This window comes from Brassica napus, chromosome C1, assembly GCF_020379485.1.
Source record: "Brassica napus cultivar Da-Ae chromosome C1, Da-Ae, whole genome shotgun sequence".
Taxonomy (NCBI): Eukaryota; Viridiplantae; Streptophyta; class Magnoliopsida; order Brassicales; family Brassicaceae; genus Brassica; species Brassica napus.
This window is the reverse complement of record NC_063444.1, coordinates 7,629,822-7,648,333: the sequence shown is the minus strand read 5'-3', so window position 1 is coordinate 7,648,333 and position 18,512 is coordinate 7,629,822. Positions and strand designations below refer to the sequence as shown.

The 18,512-nt window shown below is 35.7% G+C and overlaps 4 protein-coding genes across 9 annotated transcripts; 1 reads left to right on the top strand and 3 right to left on the bottom strand.

The window, feature by feature from the left end:
- The first annotated feature begins 512 nt into the window (after window positions 1-512).
- Window positions 513-3,166, top strand: BNAC01G11060D (protein DOG1-like 4). 3 transcript variants are annotated; one of them, XM_013872614.2, is made up of 3 exons: window positions 513-1,002; window positions 1,285-1,585; window positions 2,696-3,166. In XM_013872614.2, the coding sequence occupies exons 1-2, from the start codon at window positions 577-579 to the stop codon at window positions 1,576-1,578; spliced, it is 720 nt and encodes a 239-aa protein (XP_013728068.1). In that variant the 5' UTR covers window positions 513-576; the 3' UTR covers window positions 1,579-1,585; window positions 2,696-3,166. The 3 variants fall into 3 exon arrangements, with proteins under 3 accessions (XP_013728068.1, XP_013728066.1, XP_013728065.1); XM_013872612.2 differs by lacking the exon at window positions 2,696-3,166 and adding an exon at window positions 2,075-2,313 and having other exon boundaries at window positions 523-1,002; XM_013872611.2 differs by lacking the exon at window positions 2,696-3,166 and having other exon boundaries at window positions 523-1,002; window positions 1,285-2,261.
- An 876-nt stretch (window positions 3,167-4,042) lies between these two features.
- Window positions 4,043-9,845, bottom strand: LOC106431809 (protein MALE DISCOVERER 2). Of its 3 annotated transcripts, none has more exons than XM_013872634.3 (15): window positions 9,491-9,845; window positions 9,042-9,310; window positions 8,825-8,954; window positions 8,670-8,741; window positions 8,439-8,582; window positions 8,238-8,351; window positions 7,650-8,164; window positions 7,389-7,579; window positions 7,167-7,299; window positions 6,929-7,083; window positions 6,588-6,779; window positions 5,134-6,431; window positions 4,946-4,966; window positions 4,580-4,835; window positions 4,043-4,498 (listed from the first exon to the last, which is right to left on the bottom strand). In XM_013872634.3, exons 2-12 carry the CDS (start codon window positions 9,124-9,126, stop codon window positions 6,174-6,176), a joined length of 1,989 nt encoding a protein of 662 aa, XP_013728088.1. In that variant the 5' UTR covers window positions 9,127-9,310; window positions 9,491-9,845; the 3' UTR covers window positions 4,043-4,498; window positions 4,580-4,835; window positions 4,946-4,966; window positions 5,134-6,173. The 3 variants fall into 3 exon arrangements, with proteins under 3 accessions (XP_013728088.1, XP_048601447.1, XP_048601448.1); XM_048745490.1 differs by having other exon boundaries at window positions 4,043-4,495; XM_048745491.1 differs by having other exon boundaries at window positions 4,043-4,476.
- A 711-nt stretch (window positions 9,846-10,556) lies between these two features.
- BNAC01G11030D lies at window positions 10,557-12,719 on the bottom strand. 2 transcript variants are annotated; one of them, XM_022712440.2, is made up of 3 exons: window positions 12,418-12,719; window positions 10,929-12,309; window positions 10,557-10,809 (listed from the first exon to the last, which is right to left on the bottom strand). In XM_022712440.2, exons 2-3 carry the CDS (start codon window positions 12,306-12,308, stop codon window positions 10,771-10,773), a joined length of 1,419 nt encoding a protein of 472 aa, XP_022568161.1. In that variant the 5' UTR covers window position 12,309; window positions 12,418-12,719; the 3' UTR covers window positions 10,557-10,770. The 2 variants fall into 2 exon arrangements, with proteins under 2 accessions (XP_022568161.1, XP_013728044.1); XM_013872590.3 differs by having other exon boundaries at window positions 10,929-12,718.
- Window positions 12,720-15,053: 2,334 nt separating this feature from the next.
- Window positions 15,054-15,882, bottom strand: LOC106431778 (abscisic acid receptor PYL13-like). Its single transcript, XM_013872599.3, has one exon. It carries the CDS (start codon window positions 15,735-15,737, stop codon window positions 15,237-15,239), a length of 501 nt encoding a protein of 166 aa, XP_013728053.1. The 5' UTR covers window positions 15,738-15,882; the 3' UTR covers window positions 15,054-15,236.
- Window positions 15,883-18,512: the final 2,630 nt, after the last annotated feature.

Genomic DNA, 18,512 nt, shown 5'->3' with positions numbered 1-18,512 from the left:
ATACACGTATACGTATCTCTGTACATTCAATTATATATAAATACGTTTGTAACGTATACACATAAACATGTAGATACGTTCACATCTTGCATGCCGACATTCTCGAGGTCATATTTTTGATCAATGTATCAAGTTTAATTCAGTATGACTTCTCCAAGTTTAGTGATATCGTCAAACATTTTGACAGTGACTTAACATTCGATATTACTAGGTTTTATTAGTAACCAACGAATAATGTAACATAATTTGACTATTCCACGACTGTACTTATTAGTCTCGTATAATAAAAGTACACAAATAATGTGTTTATTGTTTTTATGTTTAAAAATGTATCAAAATGTCAGTATTTGTTTTTATTTTGTCTGTGGGATAAAGGTTTTGACTGAACTAGAGTAGCTAGTTACTCGGTTTAGTAATATAAATCCATGACGAGGTCATGGACTAGATAAAATATGATTACATATACATTCACATGCATATTTATAATTATAACAGTGTATATGTAGAGAGTCGTAGGTATAAATACTGTCCCAAAACGCTACAATTTCATATGGAATATTACAACTGAAAAGCTAAATGAGAAACCGCGTAGAAGAAAAGTTCCTCGAGTTCTACGAGAGTTGGATTTTTCAACTCGAGCAATATCTTCATCAACTCTTAATTGCTCATAACAACATCAACACTATGAGTGAGATCGAGCTTCGAGGTTTGATCTCAAAGCTTACTGCACACCACAAAGCTTACTACACAGCGAAATGGGCAGCCATCGGAGAAGACATTTTAGCCTTCTTTGGACCGGTTTGGCTAAACCCGTTAGAGAAATCTTGTTTTTGGTTAACCGGATGGAAACCATCGACGGCGTTTCGGATGCTCGATAGGCTGAGAAAGTCGTGGAGGCCGACGGTGGTGCTTGTGGAGGCTCAGGTGAGGAGGTTGGAGGAGCTGCGAGTTAAGACGAGGTTCGACGAAGAAAGAATTGAGACAGAGATGGAACGATATCAGGTGGGTCCACAACTGGATTCGTACGGATTTCAGATTTTTAAATTATTTTTTTCTCTTGGGATTAAATGTTCGAATACTTTTTTTTTTAAACCATTAAAATTTGAACTGGGATTCTGGGTTTTTAGAAAAAGAAATATCTAATATGTTTCTTTTTTTTTTTAGAATTTAATTATCATAATTTTATATTTGCATGATCCTATTACCAATGAAAGCAAACGTCAAATATGCAAAGAATAAGTTATTTTTGATTAATAATTTGTACACTTTTGAGGTCGTCTCTAGGTGGCTATGGCTGACAGGAAAATGGTGGAGCTGGCGAGACTTGGATGTCGTGTCGGTGGAGTCGAAGGAGAATCTACAGTGTTGGTTGAGGCGGCGGTGAAGGGATTAGCGACGAGGCTTGAAAAGATGGTGAAGGCGGCAGATTGTGTGCGGCTGAAAACGCTTAAGGGTATTTTAGACGTTTTAGCTCCGCCCCAGTGTGTTGAGTTTTTGGCAGCGGCGGCTGCGTTTCAGGTTCAGTTACGTCGGTGGGGAAACGAAAGGCATAATGTCACTCACTCCTATGGTTCCTGACACATACGTAAGTACTTTTGTTTCGTCCTTGCCATATACCTGTTTTTTATTTTCATATGTATGAACAAAAAAATGAATTAAGTTCCATTACCTCTTTTGAAATCTTCAAAATATTCGAACTACAAAAGAAACATATCCCTGACTGGCTGTCATATTAACTTCGAGAAGTTTCTGTGATAAAACACTGATTACCAATAGGTTGTTTTTGGAATGTTTTTACTACGAGAACTTATACATTTGCTTGTCAATAATTTTGGAAATGCTTGGGAAAATGGCATCTCTTTATCATCACAACTCTTCAACTGATACTTTCCAATTTAAATCATTTTTATTATTTGGAAAAGAATGTTTTGAAAATTGGCTCTTTTCAACATAACTTTTCATTTTGTAAGATAAGACTAAATATAGAATAAAAAGCTAAATCGAATTAGACTGTTACAAGGCGATTCTAATGACTATTGTCGTAATCACCATTTTTCTGCAACTCTCATCGAAGGATGTTGATTCTGTGAAGATCCATGGAAGAGTTCGTTTTCTATAAGACTATAACTCTATTTGCACTGGACTCGTCACTACGGAATATCCGGTTGTGTTCATCCGCAATTGACAACACTTTAATTTGTATCTTGCTTGTGTACACATACTTTCTCCGTAATGCATCTCGAGATCCTGTTTCAAAACAATCTATACGGGTTTTGTTTTTCCTTATAATGGAGAAAATATTCAGATTTACTCACAATGGTAGTTATTTATCTCTTCTTCCAATTTGTTGTTGCAATTTCCGGCATTGACTTCATGACCATGATCGATGACAAGTTGAATTTAGGTTAAATGGTAAGAAACTTATCCTAACAGCTTTGCTTTGGAACAATTGCTATGAAACCATTATGAAAAATGTACTCCCTCTGATTTTAAAAGATGCATATTCTAGACTTTTCACGTATATTAAGAAAACTCATTAAATATGCATTGTTTTTTGTGAATGACAATTTTTCATAACTTTTAGCCAATAGAAATTCAATAAACACCATTAATTTTTTTGAAACTTACAATTTTCATAAACCCATACATTGAAAAAGTAAAAAATGTATCTTTTTGAAACAAATCTTTTTTCCAGAACATACATCTTTTAAGAACGGAGGGAGTATGTCGGAGTCAGGAAATTAGAAGATGATGGATAATCTCTTTTTTTTTTGGTTTCTGTGGAATGAATAAATATATTCGATTCATAATCAAAACTGGGATTGTCCATGTCAACGCAACTACAAAGGTGTTTGATATCTACAGAGACTACATTTGACATCTTTATTGGACATGCAATAATCAATATTGGAGAAATAATTTATTTGTTGTATGACTATGGTTTTAGAATCGTTGAAGATTGGTCATTAAAAATTATTTCTTTCGAAAAAATCATTATATTGGTTCTTTTTCGATGGACATATATATATATATATATCATTAGTAGCAATTGACCAATGTTATACAAGAACAAAAAATAAGAGAAAGTTTTAAGTTTCATTGTATGGTCGATATCCAAACGTGAAAATTGCAATAAGAGAATTAAGAAGAAAGGTTCTTCAAATTTTATTTCATGTCTCTTTTAGCCAAGTGCATGTAACCTATGTTCTCAACGTTTCCCTGCTAGCCGGGAGTTGTAACCATCTCGATGCCCGACTTCGGGTTGATTTTAATTAATATTTATATATTAAAAAAAATATTTTATGTGTTGTAATGGTGTCTCTTATTTTTAGATTTGATTTTGGTTGTATCTTTATTTTTTTCTGTGTAATGTTACATTTTATATGAATATTATAGTGTTCTTAAAATTTATCCGCAATGCTGATTTTTAACATTATTTTGATTTTTAATTTTTACTTATAATTATTTGAACAGTCTTAAAAAATCTGAAAACATTCTTCAACATAATATTTTGAGGTGTAACTTATACTAATAACTATTTTTAGCAATTTTAAAATGTATATATCTACCAGGACAAATCATTAATCTTCGTTTTGCATATATTTCACATTATAATAACAATGCCAAAAATAAACCAGAAGGTTGTCTCTTTAACATATCTAAAAAGTATATAACATTTCACATATAACTGTTTCTAGAAATCCTATAAATTAATTTTTTTTGTCGACACCTATAAATTAATTTAAACATTCTGATTATTATTATTATTATTATTATTATTATTATTAATAATTTTAAAAACTTAATAGATGACACAAGATATCACTCGGAACCTACCACTAAAACCGCCAGAGACTATAACCGGTTGCAGTGAATATTTCATTCATTTGCATGTTTTAGAGCATGATTAACCATAGAAACTCATTAGAGTTTCTAAAATAATTTTTTAAGTATTAAATGTTAATTAAGAACCTTAGTTAAGAGACACCTAGTTTTTGTGTTCCAATGCTAGTCTTTTTAATTAAAGGTTCTTAAAATACAATGCCACATGAAAACATTTGAGAATTAGAAGATATGCAATAATGGCTACATACTAATAAGCAAACAATTCATGAACCATCGACAAGTACATGCATAAGAAGACACTACTACGACATATTTTCAGCTAATAAAACATATGTGAGCATGAAGACACACAGAGAAAAACGTGCGTCTCTGTTTATATCATTGCAAAGATTAGAGAAATGAAATGAAAATGCAGAACATGCTAACTATCACATAAACAACTTGGCACGCCATTTTGACTTGTGTTTTTATGCAACCACTGTCCTTGAACATCTGCATTGTTTCTCCGTAATGAGAATGCATATCCCTGGACAGAGACACAGGTTCTGAATCTTGCCATTTGAGTGGCTCATTCAAGTCAGCTAAGCCGTTTGAGTTCTTCACATCCAAGCAAGACCCTGAAGAGTTGCTCTGATGAGAAGCATCATCTCTTCTAGTTAAAAATTTAAACCATTTAGAAGACAAAACTGAATGTAACAGAAACAATGAAAAATAATTGAATATACATACATACCTGCAAGTCGAGAGGAGATAAAAGAATGAGGAGTAACTAAAGAATATCTCGCTCTCTCTGCTGAAACACCTAGCTCTTGGTAAGCTAAGTATCTACCATCAGGTACTGATGATAACAGCAATAATCAAACCGTAGATACCCAAAACACCAGCCATAACAACGGGGACGATAGACTTCATCACCAACTCAGGCCTCATCACACCCATAGATGGCACTCCCACACCACTCTTGGCTGTCCCATATGCAGCTCCCATGCCTAGTAAAACAGTCAACTCCGTTACATCAGACAAATAACACAAGATATTATATTTCCAGATCTAGCCTTAGTTTCTGGGGAAAAAAAAAGACAGAGACTTTCTAACAAACCTTGTCCAAAGAAACTAGAATCTGACAAACAGAGTTCGGATACCGCTAAGTCAAATCACATCAAGGCAGATCGGTTCCGAAGCACAAAAAGACTTTTTCTTTAGAGACAACATGGGAACAACAAGCAGAGACAAGAGCAGCGAAACATTTGAGAAACAGAACAGAGATGGAACAGAGAAACGACTTACATGAGAAGACGACGGCAGCGGCAGCGCCGAGGAAGCCGAAGAAAGGAGCGGTTTCATCTCCACTAAACGTAGACATTTCCGACGATTCTGGATCTTAAGATGATTTCTCCTCTGGATTTGATCTTTCTCCTCTCAGATTGAATTTACGCGTTTAAGGTCAAGGGCGATGATGATTGGTGTGAGATGAGAGAAAGAGAGAGAGAGAGAAGAACACGTGACGGTTCTTCTATACTTTAAATAAGATAAATTTCTTCTAATAAAATCCATTTTTCTTTCTTTTTTTTTTTTTAAAATTTCTAATTACCCTAAGAACCTCTTAAGGCTTGGGGATAATCATGGTTTTTGCAGCTCAGCATCACTTATCCACGTATCTTCGGGGTCCGTGATGCATCTTCTACATTATCAGTTGTTAGGTCCATCCACCGAGGTTCCGTACTATACATGACTTCTTCAATCTCTATTTTTTTTTTTTTTTAACTTATTTTGATACAGACACAAGAACAAGAGAAACAACTTCCAAACATAATCGTAACATAATGACTGACATTCTTCGGTTCACATTCTCAGAACCTTAGTTTACAAAAAAAAAATCTCAGAACCAGATATCATCTCTTCTATGCGTAAAACTCGCTCTACATCAATACATTGAGAGAACCCACCAGCTCTTATAGCTTAAACCTATTTTTGGTAATCCTAGCGGGTCTTCCTTTGAGAAAATCTTTTTTTTTATGTTTTTGGCAATTCTTCCTTTGAGAGTATCATACAAGCAAACCAATAGGAAATAAAAATTAGTCACAATTATTTCATCACAAATAGACACGTGAATACGATATCTGCCTATACTACCGTGCCTCGTTATACAAACACATATCGAAACTCGTTTATATCAAATCCATCAAGAAGCAAACACTAATCCAAAACAAACTCAATGTGAAGAATCAAGAACCAAAAGCTCGTATAAGAAAACTGATACAAGAAACCAGAAGAAAAAAAGAAATTTTTTGGTACAACGTATAAGAGAAAGAGCATTTCATTGAGGGTCAAGTTGCTTCAGAGGACAAGATCTCGAGTTCTGCCCACCAAAGAGGAGATGATCTTGGAGTAGCTTTTTCAGGAGTTATGTTAATAACTTGTTTTAGCTGTTCCGCTACATCTTTCATTGAAGGTCGATGTCTCTGGTCTGGTTTCAGACATTCTCGTATCACATCACATATCACTTCAAGCTCTTCTTCTTTGAATGTCTTTAACGATGGGTCTATCATCTCTCCTAAACCGTCATTTTCCAGATGTTTTGATGCCTGAAAAATTGCCAAGTCCATTAATATACGATCATATCTGAAACACTAGGATCCGGAAATTTTAGAAAACATGAACCTCTTTTATAAACAAAAATATTCCGAGAGCAGGTTGTTATAAAATATTTTATTTGAAGAAAAAGCGATTTAAATGCGTACCCATTGTTCGATAGATCCATATTCGTCTGAAAATGAGAGCTTTCCGGAGATTATTTCGAGCATTAAGAGTCCAAAGCTGTGGACGTTAGTCTCCGGTTCTGGAGGTAGTAGCAATGAGGCTTGCTCTAAGTCACCACTCACGTGTTTCTTCGGGTTTAATCTCGCCTCTAAGTTGAAAGGAATCTCCGAGACCTACAAAGTTTGGTTATACAAATCTTTTTAGTGGCTTAAAGACAACATCTCTAAGAGGTTTCTTGATCTGTCAAAACAGTTTCACGTGTTCTTGCGCAGCTTCAGCTTAGAAACATGTAATAACAACACTTTTACAGAAACAAGCTAACCTTGGCTGCGTAGTCATCGGTTAGGTATATTTCAGACGAGTTGAAGTCAGAATGTGCCATGGGAGGGTTCATCTCGTGCATATGTTGTAGACAATAGGCAGTTCCCATTATTATTCTCATTCTTGCGCTCCAATCAAGATGCTCCATCTCCTTATCTGATAGGGCCAAAAACGATATCAACCGAGAGAATATAGACAAGAGAACATCATGAGACCTGAGACCAATGTTTTTTTCTCACCATGCAAATGTTCGAAAAGGGTTCCATTTGGAGCATATTCGAAAACCATCATCCTGTTAAAAGGCTCATCTTCTTCACAGTATCCAATCAGATTCACAAAGTTCTTATGGTTGATCCGAGAAAGTGCATCAATCTACACAAAGATAATATATTATACAATAATAACTCTAGTTCAAAATGATTTTCTTTAATTTGATTTGTTTTTTTAAATGTGTAACTAACCTTTCTACGGTAAGCCATTTCCATGGCTCTAGTCCATTCTTTAGATTCACAAACCGCGGTAGAAGCCACAGCTATCTCAACACCACTCGACAAAGTTCCTTTATACACAGTGTAACCATCAAACGTCTCGATGATGTTGCTGAAATCCTCACACGCTGTTTCTAGCTCAGCCCTATTCAGCTTTGGTACCCCTATGAAGTTTCAGTTTCAACGTTAATGTTCCTCAAAGAAACAGAGTTAAAAATGAAATAAGTCTCTTACCGGTGACAAAAGCTTTCTGTAGTTGTCCACTAAGACCAGTTTTCCAAGGACCTATGCTCTTTACAGCTCTTTTACGGCACAAGAATATAACAGCTACTATAATCAGTAAACCGAGGAAAGAAGCAACCGCGATAACCACATAGAGCCATACATGTTTTGATCCTTTTGACTGTTTATTATCTTGTGGTTGTGGATGATTCTTGGAGGAATCAGAACTAGTGTTCTCATCGGGAGAAGGTGGAGGAGGGACTAAAGGTGGTATTCTCTTCTTTGCGTTGGTCACTGCTGGGAAAGACCCGCTGCTTCGAGGAGAGGCTTCAGTTATAGTCTCTGGAGAAGGACTAGGAGCTTGAGGAGCAGGCTCAGCCGCCAAGTTACTTGTCTCCTCGAGTAACTCACGTCTTTTGAAATCGAACTTACTTGGGAATGCTTTCAAGAAACGTCTTGAAGTTGCTTTGATACGGAATACAAATGCTTCAATCTTTTTAACTCGAATGATATGGTTTCTTGAAATACTGTCAAGAGAGAATCTCCATTTTTAGAAGATCCTATATGGTGTTAGATGAATCAGAATATTATAGAGCTTACCAGTGTCCAAGTTTTCTATTTGCACAGCCAAGAACAGCAAAAGGAGAGTGCAGCAGTTTCATTCTCAGGATCTTTATACTCATATTACTTTGAAATTTGTTACCAGAAAGCAACCTGGAATAGTTCAACAAGGTCATTTTCAAACTATGTTTAAGTAACATTATTTAACACATTTTGTTAAGGACTGAACTATAAACTCACAAGTGTTTTAGCGATAAGACATTGGTTAGCTCGGGTGGAATTGTTCCGGTTAAATCATTGTCTCTCAAATCCAAAAATTCAAGTTTTGAGAAACTCTCATACTCCTTTGGAATCTCTCCAGAGAAATGGTTCTTGGAGAGTTTTCTATAAGAACAAGAAGTGGGTTAGGTCCATAAACCAAGCAAAATTATTTTTAAAAAATTGGAGTTTGACCATTAAAGAGATCCTTACAGAGATCTTAGTTCAATTAGTTGGTTAAGCTCAGGAGCTAACGTTCCTCCCAAAGAACATCCGCTAAGATCCCTATTAAATACACATAGACATTGCTTATCAGAACATTAAGAGATAGTAATGATCTTGCAGCTTTGTGGAACAGAGGAACTTACAGAATCTGCACGTTGCCGTCAACGCAAGTTACCCCTGACCAAGAACAGAGATCACTACTAACATTCCAGTTTGCAAGAGTTCCATGAGGATCCGAGTTCACTCTTTCCCGGAACTTCAACAATGCGTATCCTAAATTTCACCCAAAAATATAAGAACCAAAACCCTAAACAAATCTTAAAAACAAGAAGAAGAATATGGGATTTATTAAAATCTAACCTTGGGGGTTGACAGAAAACGAGAGAGGAGCTTGAAGGGTAATGATCAAGAAGAAGACGTAAGAGTAGTGGAATCCACAACCCATTTTAAGTTTTTTTTTTTACAAACAACACTATACTAATTTTTTTCCTAATTTACAAATCAAAATCCAAAAATATCTCGAATATCAGGGTCCTTGATCATTTTCCAGGTTTTGAAAATTAATGTCACAAAACCCTTTTGATCGCAGTATACATATCTTGGATCTATCTCTCGTTGTTTCTTAATACCTGACAAGACAAAAAAAAAAGTAGATGAACATCATAAACAATAATTACGAAAGGGATAAGTTCTCGAACAAGCAATGTACAGAAAACCCCTAAAATTATATATTTTCCTCTTTTAGACGAAGAACCTTGCAAATTACGTAAAGGAATCAAGCAAATGATTGGAAGGTTAAAAAAACTTACTGTAAAAAGGAATTGCTTATAATGCGATTTTGTTATGTTTCTGGAAAAGAAGAAAGCATGGAGCAGGTAGGGCAAGAAAAATGTTGGTGTAGGGGATTTAAGAAATCAAAATATTTCCAGAAAAATCGATAACAATTATATAAACAAATCCAATCTTTTAATAAAATAAAAAATCGAATTCTTGTTTTTGCAGGATGATGATGATGATGATCTAGAGTATTCTCTCTTCGATCATCTTTGGTCTCTCTAGGGGCCAAAGGGTGGTGGTGCCTTCTCTCTCCTCCCTCTCCCTTTTCTTCCCCTATCTCTCTCTGCAGAATTTTGTATTCCTTTTAAATTATTTTGCAATAAAAAATTCCAATTTCTTCAATCACTAATTCCTTGTAATTTTGCTTTTAGTTTACATACTTTGCATTAATTATAGATGCTTAGTTCTTCTAATTGAATCATAGATGATTATTGTACTCAGCCACGTCACCTTATTGTTGTGTAAATATTTTAAAGTAAATTAAAATAATTATGTTTTGTATTTCCTTTATTATAAAAAGTAGTGTAGTAGGGACCAATGAGACGTGCCTGCCTTATACTTTACTACTAGTAGTAGGGCCGGTAATAAAATAGTAAATATTACTGACCGTTGGATATCATATCATTTAATCTAACGGTATAAAACAGTTTTCAAGTCGTTATCTATAATTAGCACTGTCACACAAGATAAATGTTTTTTTTTCAGTTGATGTCATGTGCACTTGTGCATGAACCATCATTATTCATCACTACATGCCTCCCATAACTTCTTATTTTCTTAATATATATTTTCCGTCAATTTCAAATGTGTTAAGACAAAAAAAAAGTCAAATACAACATAAAGGTATATGAGATTATTATAACTCCTAACTTTGTTTTCATATATGGGGATTTTAATTATTCTAAAGCAATTGATATAAACCCTGGTTTTATAGACTAAATATTTTCATTGTAGAGGTAAGAAACTCAAACCGCAGCTCAAATTTTTGAATCGATGCTATGAACCAGCTTGGTTATATTGTGTGAATGTCAGAAATGGTTATCCACATAATGCGTGTTTTATCAAACATCAATAATATTTAGGTCTTCAATTACAAAACATGTGGTCGGAAAACAAATGCCACAATCACAATTACACGCACTCTCACACACAAAATTTTCAGGTAAATTTGTGTTGCCTGCAAAAAAAAAAAAGAGAGGCAAATTCTAAAGATATTTATTTAATTTTATAAAAGAAGAAATTTCTCTTGTTTTTATGTATTTTGCTGGCGAGAGGGATGAACAACCAGCTCCTGCATTGGGATTTCATAAAAAAGAAGATAAATTAATTAGATGTTCACTAATACACATTTCTTTAAATAAATTTGATTTTCTGTTAGGAAAAAATAAATGTGCAAAGAGTATTTAATACCTGAGAATAACGAACGTGATCGTTGTGAACATAAGATGTTTTAACGATCGTTTCCCATTTTGTAGATTCAAGAATTTCCTGATCCAGTTTCTTAGTACCAACTTGACCTAAAGCGACGCCGTAAGGTTTAGGGCTCACCGGCGGGAGGAGTGTTCGTCGGAGCCAAGACCGAGACGGGGTTTCCGGTAAGGGTGGTGGAGAGATCGCCGCCGCCGTGTATTCCGGCGACGTTTTCAAAAGACTCCCTGACCTGTTGATGCTGCTGCTTTTTCTTCTGTTTACTTCCTCCACAAGGAACCTCGAGTCGTGCATTGTCGTCGTCCGTTGGATCCTGGAAGGAGTTGAGGTCGAGTTTCTAAACACTCTGATTTCTCCAGAATGTGAGTAGTTAGGAAGAATCTCTCTTCTTGTTCTCGGTGGATACAGTTCTTGAGACTTGCTTATTCCTCTGTTTAGCCTCTTGAAGCTCTCTGGTTTAACCGGAGCTCCGACAAAACCGGTTTCCGAACAAGAGGTTCGGTACGGAGAGATAAAACCGGAAAGACGCCTAGTCGACCAGTTTGGTATCCCGGTTTGCTCCCCCGAATGTTTCAAATTCCGGTTTAGTTTTGTATCCAAAGGAACCGGGTTTGAAAACTTGAACGAGTTCCTAGCACATAGCCTTGGCAAGAATCCACAAGCTTTCTTGATAGTGACTTCAGGGAGGATTCGGTGATCATCATCATCATCGTCTTCGCTTTCATCATCATCTTCGATGTTTAAATCATCGTAAAGACTCTGAACAATAGCGAAATGTTCATGCTCAGCTACTAATTGACGTCTTTGGCGAACTCCAAGAGCTTCTCTGTTCTGTACGGTTTGCTTCTGTTCTGAGGAGTTGTAAGAAGAAGGAGATTGGTGCTTCTGATGTGTGAAAGCCATTGCTTTAGCAGCTGGTAAGAACCTCGACATCATTAGATCGAGACTTTCTCTAGACGAGACATCTTCAGATCTCTCACCGTTCATCTCGATGTCGCTCACTCCACTTGTGCTGCAGTTAACAGAGAAGCTTCCAGTAGAAGAAACAGTATCTTCTTCTTCGTCTTCGTCTTCGTCTTCGTCATCGGTTTCTAGTAAGCCTGATTCTTGAATCAATGTAGCCATGTCATCTTTTGGTTTTCCAGGGATCTGTTCCCAAACAAAAGGAACTGAAGCTGGTTCCGTGAGATGATCGAAACTCTGGTCTGGTAATACAAAAGCAGGCGTTTCTTGTTCTTTGCTCGGCTCTGGTCTTGTAATGACTGTCTTCTTGTTCTCTGATTCACCTGAATGCTCTTTTTTACTTGACATTCGTCTTATTGATGGTAATGGAGCATACAAATTCAGCTTCTTCCCCTCCATTCTTGAAAAATAAAAAGATTTTCAAGAAACCTAATCTCTCTTTTGTATAAGCAAAGATCAAACAATTAAAGAACTAAAAATGAGAAGAGCATAAAATATAGAAACTAACATGAAAATGAAAAGACGTCAAGTTAGCTCAAGCAATAACCAGGAACCATTTTACCAAAAAAAAGAACCAGGAACCACTGGATGGATCTCTTCTTCTGTTGTGTTTGTGATTGTAGTTGTTCTTAATAATGTAGCCGATTAAAAAGAAAAGAAAAAAGGAAAAATAAATAGAAATAGAATTATTGTATATATCGCCGAATGTTTGGGGCCGAGATTGAAGGCTTGAGTTTAGGGAAATAGCAGATGAATTTAGATAAAAGATTGTTGATAAAAAAGACTTTTCTATTTTATTTTATTTTATTTTCTCACTTAAATTCAATTTCTCAATATGTTGGTCTCAGAGGGAATTTAATGTAAGATACTATGGTTTCTTTTCATATAATTGAGCTTAAATCAATCAATCAATCCCATCACCGGCACACCGCAATATTTGATTGAAAATTAATAATGAGATCAACAACTATTTTTGTTTTGATGTTGGAACTTAAAGTGCTTTCACAAAAAAAATTGAATATGTTTAGACATAGAATACAAGAAGATCAGAGATAAAATTGGCATTAGTGTAAATGATTCCCCAGGCAAAACGTGAGGAGTGGTTGTGTTTCAACTATTCTCTTTCAAAAGCAATAAAACAAATAAAATAAAGTAAAAATGAGAAAAGACTTTTATGTGAGCCAAATAAGCAGTAAGTGAAGTGGACCAACTTCATTGGTAATGGAACACATGTTTTTCTGTCCTTTTCCGAGAGCCACACACAATGTTTCATGATGGTGCACTAATTTTCTTTCTTTTTCTCCGAATGCATTGATTGACTTTTTTTTTCAAAGTTTCTTTCAAAAATGTCTGTTTGGAGCTGAACACTCTTCATTCTTCAAACGTTCGATTAATTCATGTTTAACAATTTTTTTGGTGACTGCTCACAAACAAATTAACGCTAACTGTGAGTTGGCCTGGCCTCATATTTGAAATCTTGAATGATCTAATAGGAATTTGGGAGGTGACTTTGTTCAAAACAGTTTGTTATTTAAAAAAAAAAGAGTTTAAATTACAAGGCTTAGACATGGTTTTTAAAAAATGCACGGGCCTACAAGTTGAAAACCTACTATCATAAAAAAAAGCAACGAACGAATTAACACTTGACTTTACATTGTGTACATGGAAACACAACGTTCTTATTTTATAGGTAGAGTCGTTTTAATGGAAAAAAAAAACATTATTTTAACAACTTCGTTTTGAGCTCTTATACATACATCAAGCGATACCAGATCTCGAAATTTACTTGTTAATATAGATCAATCATGACTGAAATAGCAGTAAAATAAATAAATTACAGTATAAGTTAAGTTTACGTATACAAAAAGAGGAAGGATAAACCGTTTAAAAGGCAATCGAGAACTTGAGAAATACACTAATAAAATAAACATATCAATAACAGAGAAGCTTGAGAAATACACATTATACACTTGAAACAAAATATTTAAAATTTACGTCTCCTTGTGTTTTTCTTATTCTTTCTGAAAGAGAAAAGTGAAATTAGTTTAGTTGACCAAAAATCCCTAAATTTGCGGGAAGGGAGTATCTTTCACGTGGCAAACCACTCACAGTCATAATGCCCCACCAACACACTCAATCTGTGACAAGGCCCAGTAGCCCATATCATTAGACCCAACGAGAACACTTGCAAAAGCAATAAAACAAGCCTCTTCTTCTTATTTTTGCTTTCAGAAAATAGAGAAGTCTCGTTTGTCTAGTTTTCTCAAACTTATAAATATATATCAAATTTTTAATGTTTTTTTTGGTAACAATGTTAAACCTTTATTACCATTTTCAATTTTTTAATGTTAATTGTCACATTTTACAGAAACTAGCAAGAGAAACCTAAATAAACGTATACTATTGTTTATATATATATATATATTTTTTTTTTTTTTGAGGTACTCAGTTTGAAATACTAAACGTGTTACAAAAAAAAAAACTTATACTATTGTTTATATATAAATAGAACATATTTATTGCAAATAGTTTACATATATTCTTAATATATATTTAAATATAAATATGAATATAATAATAATTAAGCAACCCAAAATATTAATATTATAATTAATAAATATTTTAAAACAAAAAAAATTGAGGTACTCAGTTTGAAATACTATTACATAAATATTCAAAATTTTTGAAATATTTATTTGTTATATTATTAATATTTTAATATAATATTTTGAAAAACTTCATGTAATTAAATTTCTTGCGGTATAAGTTTATGCCTTTACCAATAGAGGTGTCAGGTTCAAGTTTCAACAGCTCTGCATGAAAGAGATTTATCGATCGATTGGTTGTTTATGAGTTTCAGTCAAGAACTTCTTGAATTTAAAAAAAAAGAAAGAGAAATAAGAAATAGAGATGAGGATGTTCTAAAAGATCTGGTACTACTCACTAAGTAGAGTTTATAACATAATAATTCATAATACAATTAAAACACAGAGTTAACAAACAAAAATTAGTTCAATCTTGAAACGTACCTTGTTTTTCAAACACAGGTATCAAATCTAAAAGCCACGACTCGTACGGATTAGTAGAAAGACAATGGATTCGTGATTTCTCGAGCTTTCTTTCCGTTATTTCAAAGATCACTAATTGAAGCAAATCTTCAATAGCATTATTTATATTTCTTACATAGGTTTTTATCTATTTCTAATAGCACAAGAAACGTACGCAAGAAACCAAAGACATGCTTTACTAACACAAGGCTACTAAACCAACGATTTATATAACTTTATATATATCTTTAACTATAAAACCAAAGATAACTATAATTAACTAAACAGAAGTAGAGTGTCCCATCTTCTTCTTCGTAAGCTTAGCAAGTGATACGAGATTATACCTAATAATGGTATCAACAAACAATATTGTATCTTCTTCGCTATTTCCTTCCGGCACATCCACTATGTAACTTTCCACCACCACCGTCTTGTCCGACTCATCATCAGGCGACGCAACCACCATTGTCTTCGATGTGAAATTTACAAGCCTATGGTTACCACCAATGATACTTACTACCATCACGTGAGACTCGTCGTCTAGCTCGTCGAGTCTCTCCGTGCTGAAATCACCTGGAACGCCGGAGACTAACGCCACGTCCCGAACGGAGCCTTCTCCTCCGTCACCGTCGCCGTTAAAGCGAATGGTGCAACTCTTAACGAAGCGTTTGTAAGCTTGGGGTCTGTCGAAACGACGTAATATTGACCACACTAGTGATAGTGGTGCTTCGATGGTTTCGACTACGGTTGAACGACATCGTTTTCGCTCAGAACTTTCCATTTTATGTTTCTTTGGAATGGGGTTTTCTGACTTGTCTTTTATATATTTTTGTGACTAGCTTTAGAATTTTCGTATGATTTGTCAATTTCTACTAAAGTGTATCGAACGAAACTACATATAAATGAAGTAAAACACCGACTAAAATAGATTTTTTACGTTTCGTCATGTTATGTGAAACTTTGGAGTTCGATTTGGATTCCTCTTACTATATACTAACAAAAGAAATGATGTACATGATGATGATAAATTATTGAGAGAGTTATGACCTTTTATGTAATTACTTTTTATATAAGGATGTATAGACAAATAACTAAAGATTGTATTAGGTCAACTATGCGTATAAGAGGCAAACGCCTACTACGACATTGAATAAGAAAACCCTTTATACCAAACTAGAGTTTTGACATGGTATCAGAGCTATAACCTAAAATTATAGGTTTTCGATTCTTGACCTACTATATCTTCATTCCTTTCATCTAAGTATTTTTGATTTCTTTATCAAGGTACTCTTCGTTCTACGACTATGACTGGAGAAGATTCTAGTGGAACCAGGGAAGGTTCTACTCTCACATCCAAGCCTCGAACAGGAGGTAGGCGAAGGATTGATCCCTACGATTTGTCGTCAAGCGATAACCCTGGATCTATCATCTCTCAATCACAGCTTCGAGGACCAAATTATGATGAATGGTCTTTGAATATCCGACTTGCTTTACGCGCAAGGAAGGAGTTTGGTTTTGCTGATGGTAGTATTCCCAAGCCTGATGATGACTCTGACGATATTGATGATTGGTGGGCGAATAATGCCATGGTAGTCTCGTGGATTAAACTCACGATAGCTCCGGATCTGAGCAGTTTGTTATCGCATCATGAAGTGGCGCATGATCTCTGGATGCATATTCAGAAGCGGTTTTCTGTGAGAAACGGTCAGCGAGTACAGAGAATTAAAACTGAACTTGCGAACTGTCACCAGAAGGGTTCGGCCGTCGAAGCTTACTACGGCAAGTTGACAAAACTTTGGACAAGCTTGGCCGATTTTCAAAGGGCAAAAACTGCAGAAGAAATAGCTAAGGAACGCGAAGAAGACAAACTTCATCAGTTTTTGATGGGACTTGACGAGAATCTGTTTGGTGCTGTGAAATCCTCTCTACTCTCGCGTGATCCATTACCTTCTCTTGATGAGGCCTATCAGGTTGTTGTGCAAGATGAGGAATCAAAACGTGGAAGTCGCATGATAGAAGAATGCCCTGAAGGTGCGAGCTTTGCAGTTCAAACTGCTTCATCGGGTTCCCGCCAACGACATCAACCTGAACTCAGAGATCCTTCGGCGCTATGTACTTTGTGTGGAAGAACTGGACATCTTGCTCAAAACTGGTTTCGCAAGATTGGATACCCAATCTGGTGGGGAAGTCGATACCGTGAGCCACCTTCAACCACACAACCTGACCGCATAACATCTTCTGGCTCTTTTCACTCTGCTCCAACGAACTCTGTTCCTCCAAATTCGTCATCAACATGTCGTCCTGAACAAGCACGAGCTAATCAGGTGCTTGCGACTGCTCTGATTTCATTAGCGATGACTGCCATAACTGATGCTGATCGTGTGGGTTTCACGGGATTGAATGATCAACAATGGAGGACTCTTGTTCATATGCTTAACGATCGTAATTCTGGTGATCACGATCATCTCTCAGGTATGTATTTCTCTGGATCTTAGATTATAGATTCTGGAGCCTCGAATCATATGACTGGTACTCTTGATTTTCTTACGGATATTGGTGATATGGCTCCAATGCGTATCAAACTTCCTGATGGTCGTTTTACTACTACAAATCGACAAGGAAAAGTCTACCTTGGTTCTCAGCTACGTTTGATTAACGTGTTCTTTGTTGAGGGATTGGATTGTCATCTCATCTCTGTATCTCAGTTAGCGAAAGATAATGGTTGTATCGTCCAGATGTCTGATAGAATTTGTGTTGTTCAGGACCGCATTACTCAAAACCTGATTGGAGCAGGTAAGGAGCTAAACGGATTGTATTTCTTTTGTGGAGTGGCAGTTGCAGCGATGACACAAACTCAGACCCTACCAGCAATGGAAGTGTGGCATCGTAGATTTGGGCATCCACCCTCGACCGCAATGGAGATGATGCGTTTTCCAGATTCTAATAGTAGTTTCACTTTTGATTCGAAGACTTGCGATATTTGTATTCGAGCTAAACAATCCAGAGATTCTTTTCCTATAAGCATTAATAAAACTACAAAGGTTTTTGAGTTGATTCATTGTGATCTTTGGGGTCCTTATCGAACACAAGCTTTATGTGGATCACGTTATTTTCTCACTATTGTTGATGATTTCTCGCGAGCTTTATGGATCTATTTACTGCTGGATAAATCAAAGACGATGACAACTCTCAAAAATTTTATTGCGTTTGTTGAAAGACAATTTGGACGCAAGGTAAAGATTCTTTGTAGCGACAATGGTACTGAGTTTGTTGCATTACGCGGTTTCTTTAAGGACAAAGGGATTGTACACGAGACGTCATATGTTGACACACCACATCAAAATGGTCGGGTTGAGCGGGAACATTGACATATTCTAAATGTCTCTAGAGCACTTCGGTTTCAAGCAAATCTCCCTGTCGAATTCTGGGGATATTGTGTGCTTGCCGCATGCTACTTGATTAATCGCACACCAACGGCTATTCTCAAAGGAAAATCACCATACGAGATACTGTATTCGCGACCTCCTCCACTTGATCATCTGCGAGTGTTTGGTAG

What these genes read in the sequence shown, in the direction of transcription:
- BNAC01G11060D (XM_013872614.2), top strand. Translation starts at nt 577, where the DNA reads ATGAGAAACCGCGTAGAAGAAAAGTTCCTCGAGTTCTACGAGAGTTGG. An exon ending in CAGAGATGGAACGATATCAG is followed by an intron (nt 1,003 to 1,284) that starts GTGGGTCCACAA and finishes GGTCGTCTCTAG; the next exon opens with GTGGCTATGGCTGACAGGAA.
- BNAC01G11030D (XM_022712440.2), bottom strand. Translation starts at nt 12,308, where the DNA reads ATGGAGGGGAAGAAGCTGAATTTGTATGCTCCATTACCATCAATAAGA. An exon ending in ATCACGTTCGTTATTCTCAG is followed by an intron (nt 10,810 to 10,928) that starts GTATTAAATACT and finishes ATCCCAATGCAG; the next exon opens with GAGCTGGTTGTTCATCCCTC.
- LOC106431809 (XM_013872634.3), bottom strand. Translation starts at nt 9,126, where the DNA reads ATGGGTTGTGGATTCCACTACTCTTACGTCTTCTTCTTGATCATTACC. An exon ending in AAATGGCTTACCGTAGAAAG is followed by an intron (nt 7,300 to 7,388) that starts GTTAGTTACACA and finishes ATCTTTGTGTAG; the next exon opens with ATTGATGCACTTTCTCGGAT. An exon ending in ATGGATCTATCGAACAATGG is followed by an intron (nt 6,432 to 6,587) that starts GTACGCATTTAA and finishes GCAATTTTTCAG; the next exon opens with GCATCAAAACATCTGGAAAA.
- LOC106431778 (XM_013872599.3), bottom strand. Translation starts at nt 15,737, where the DNA reads ATGGAAAGTTCTGAGCGAAAACGATGTCGTTCAACCGTAGTCGAAACC.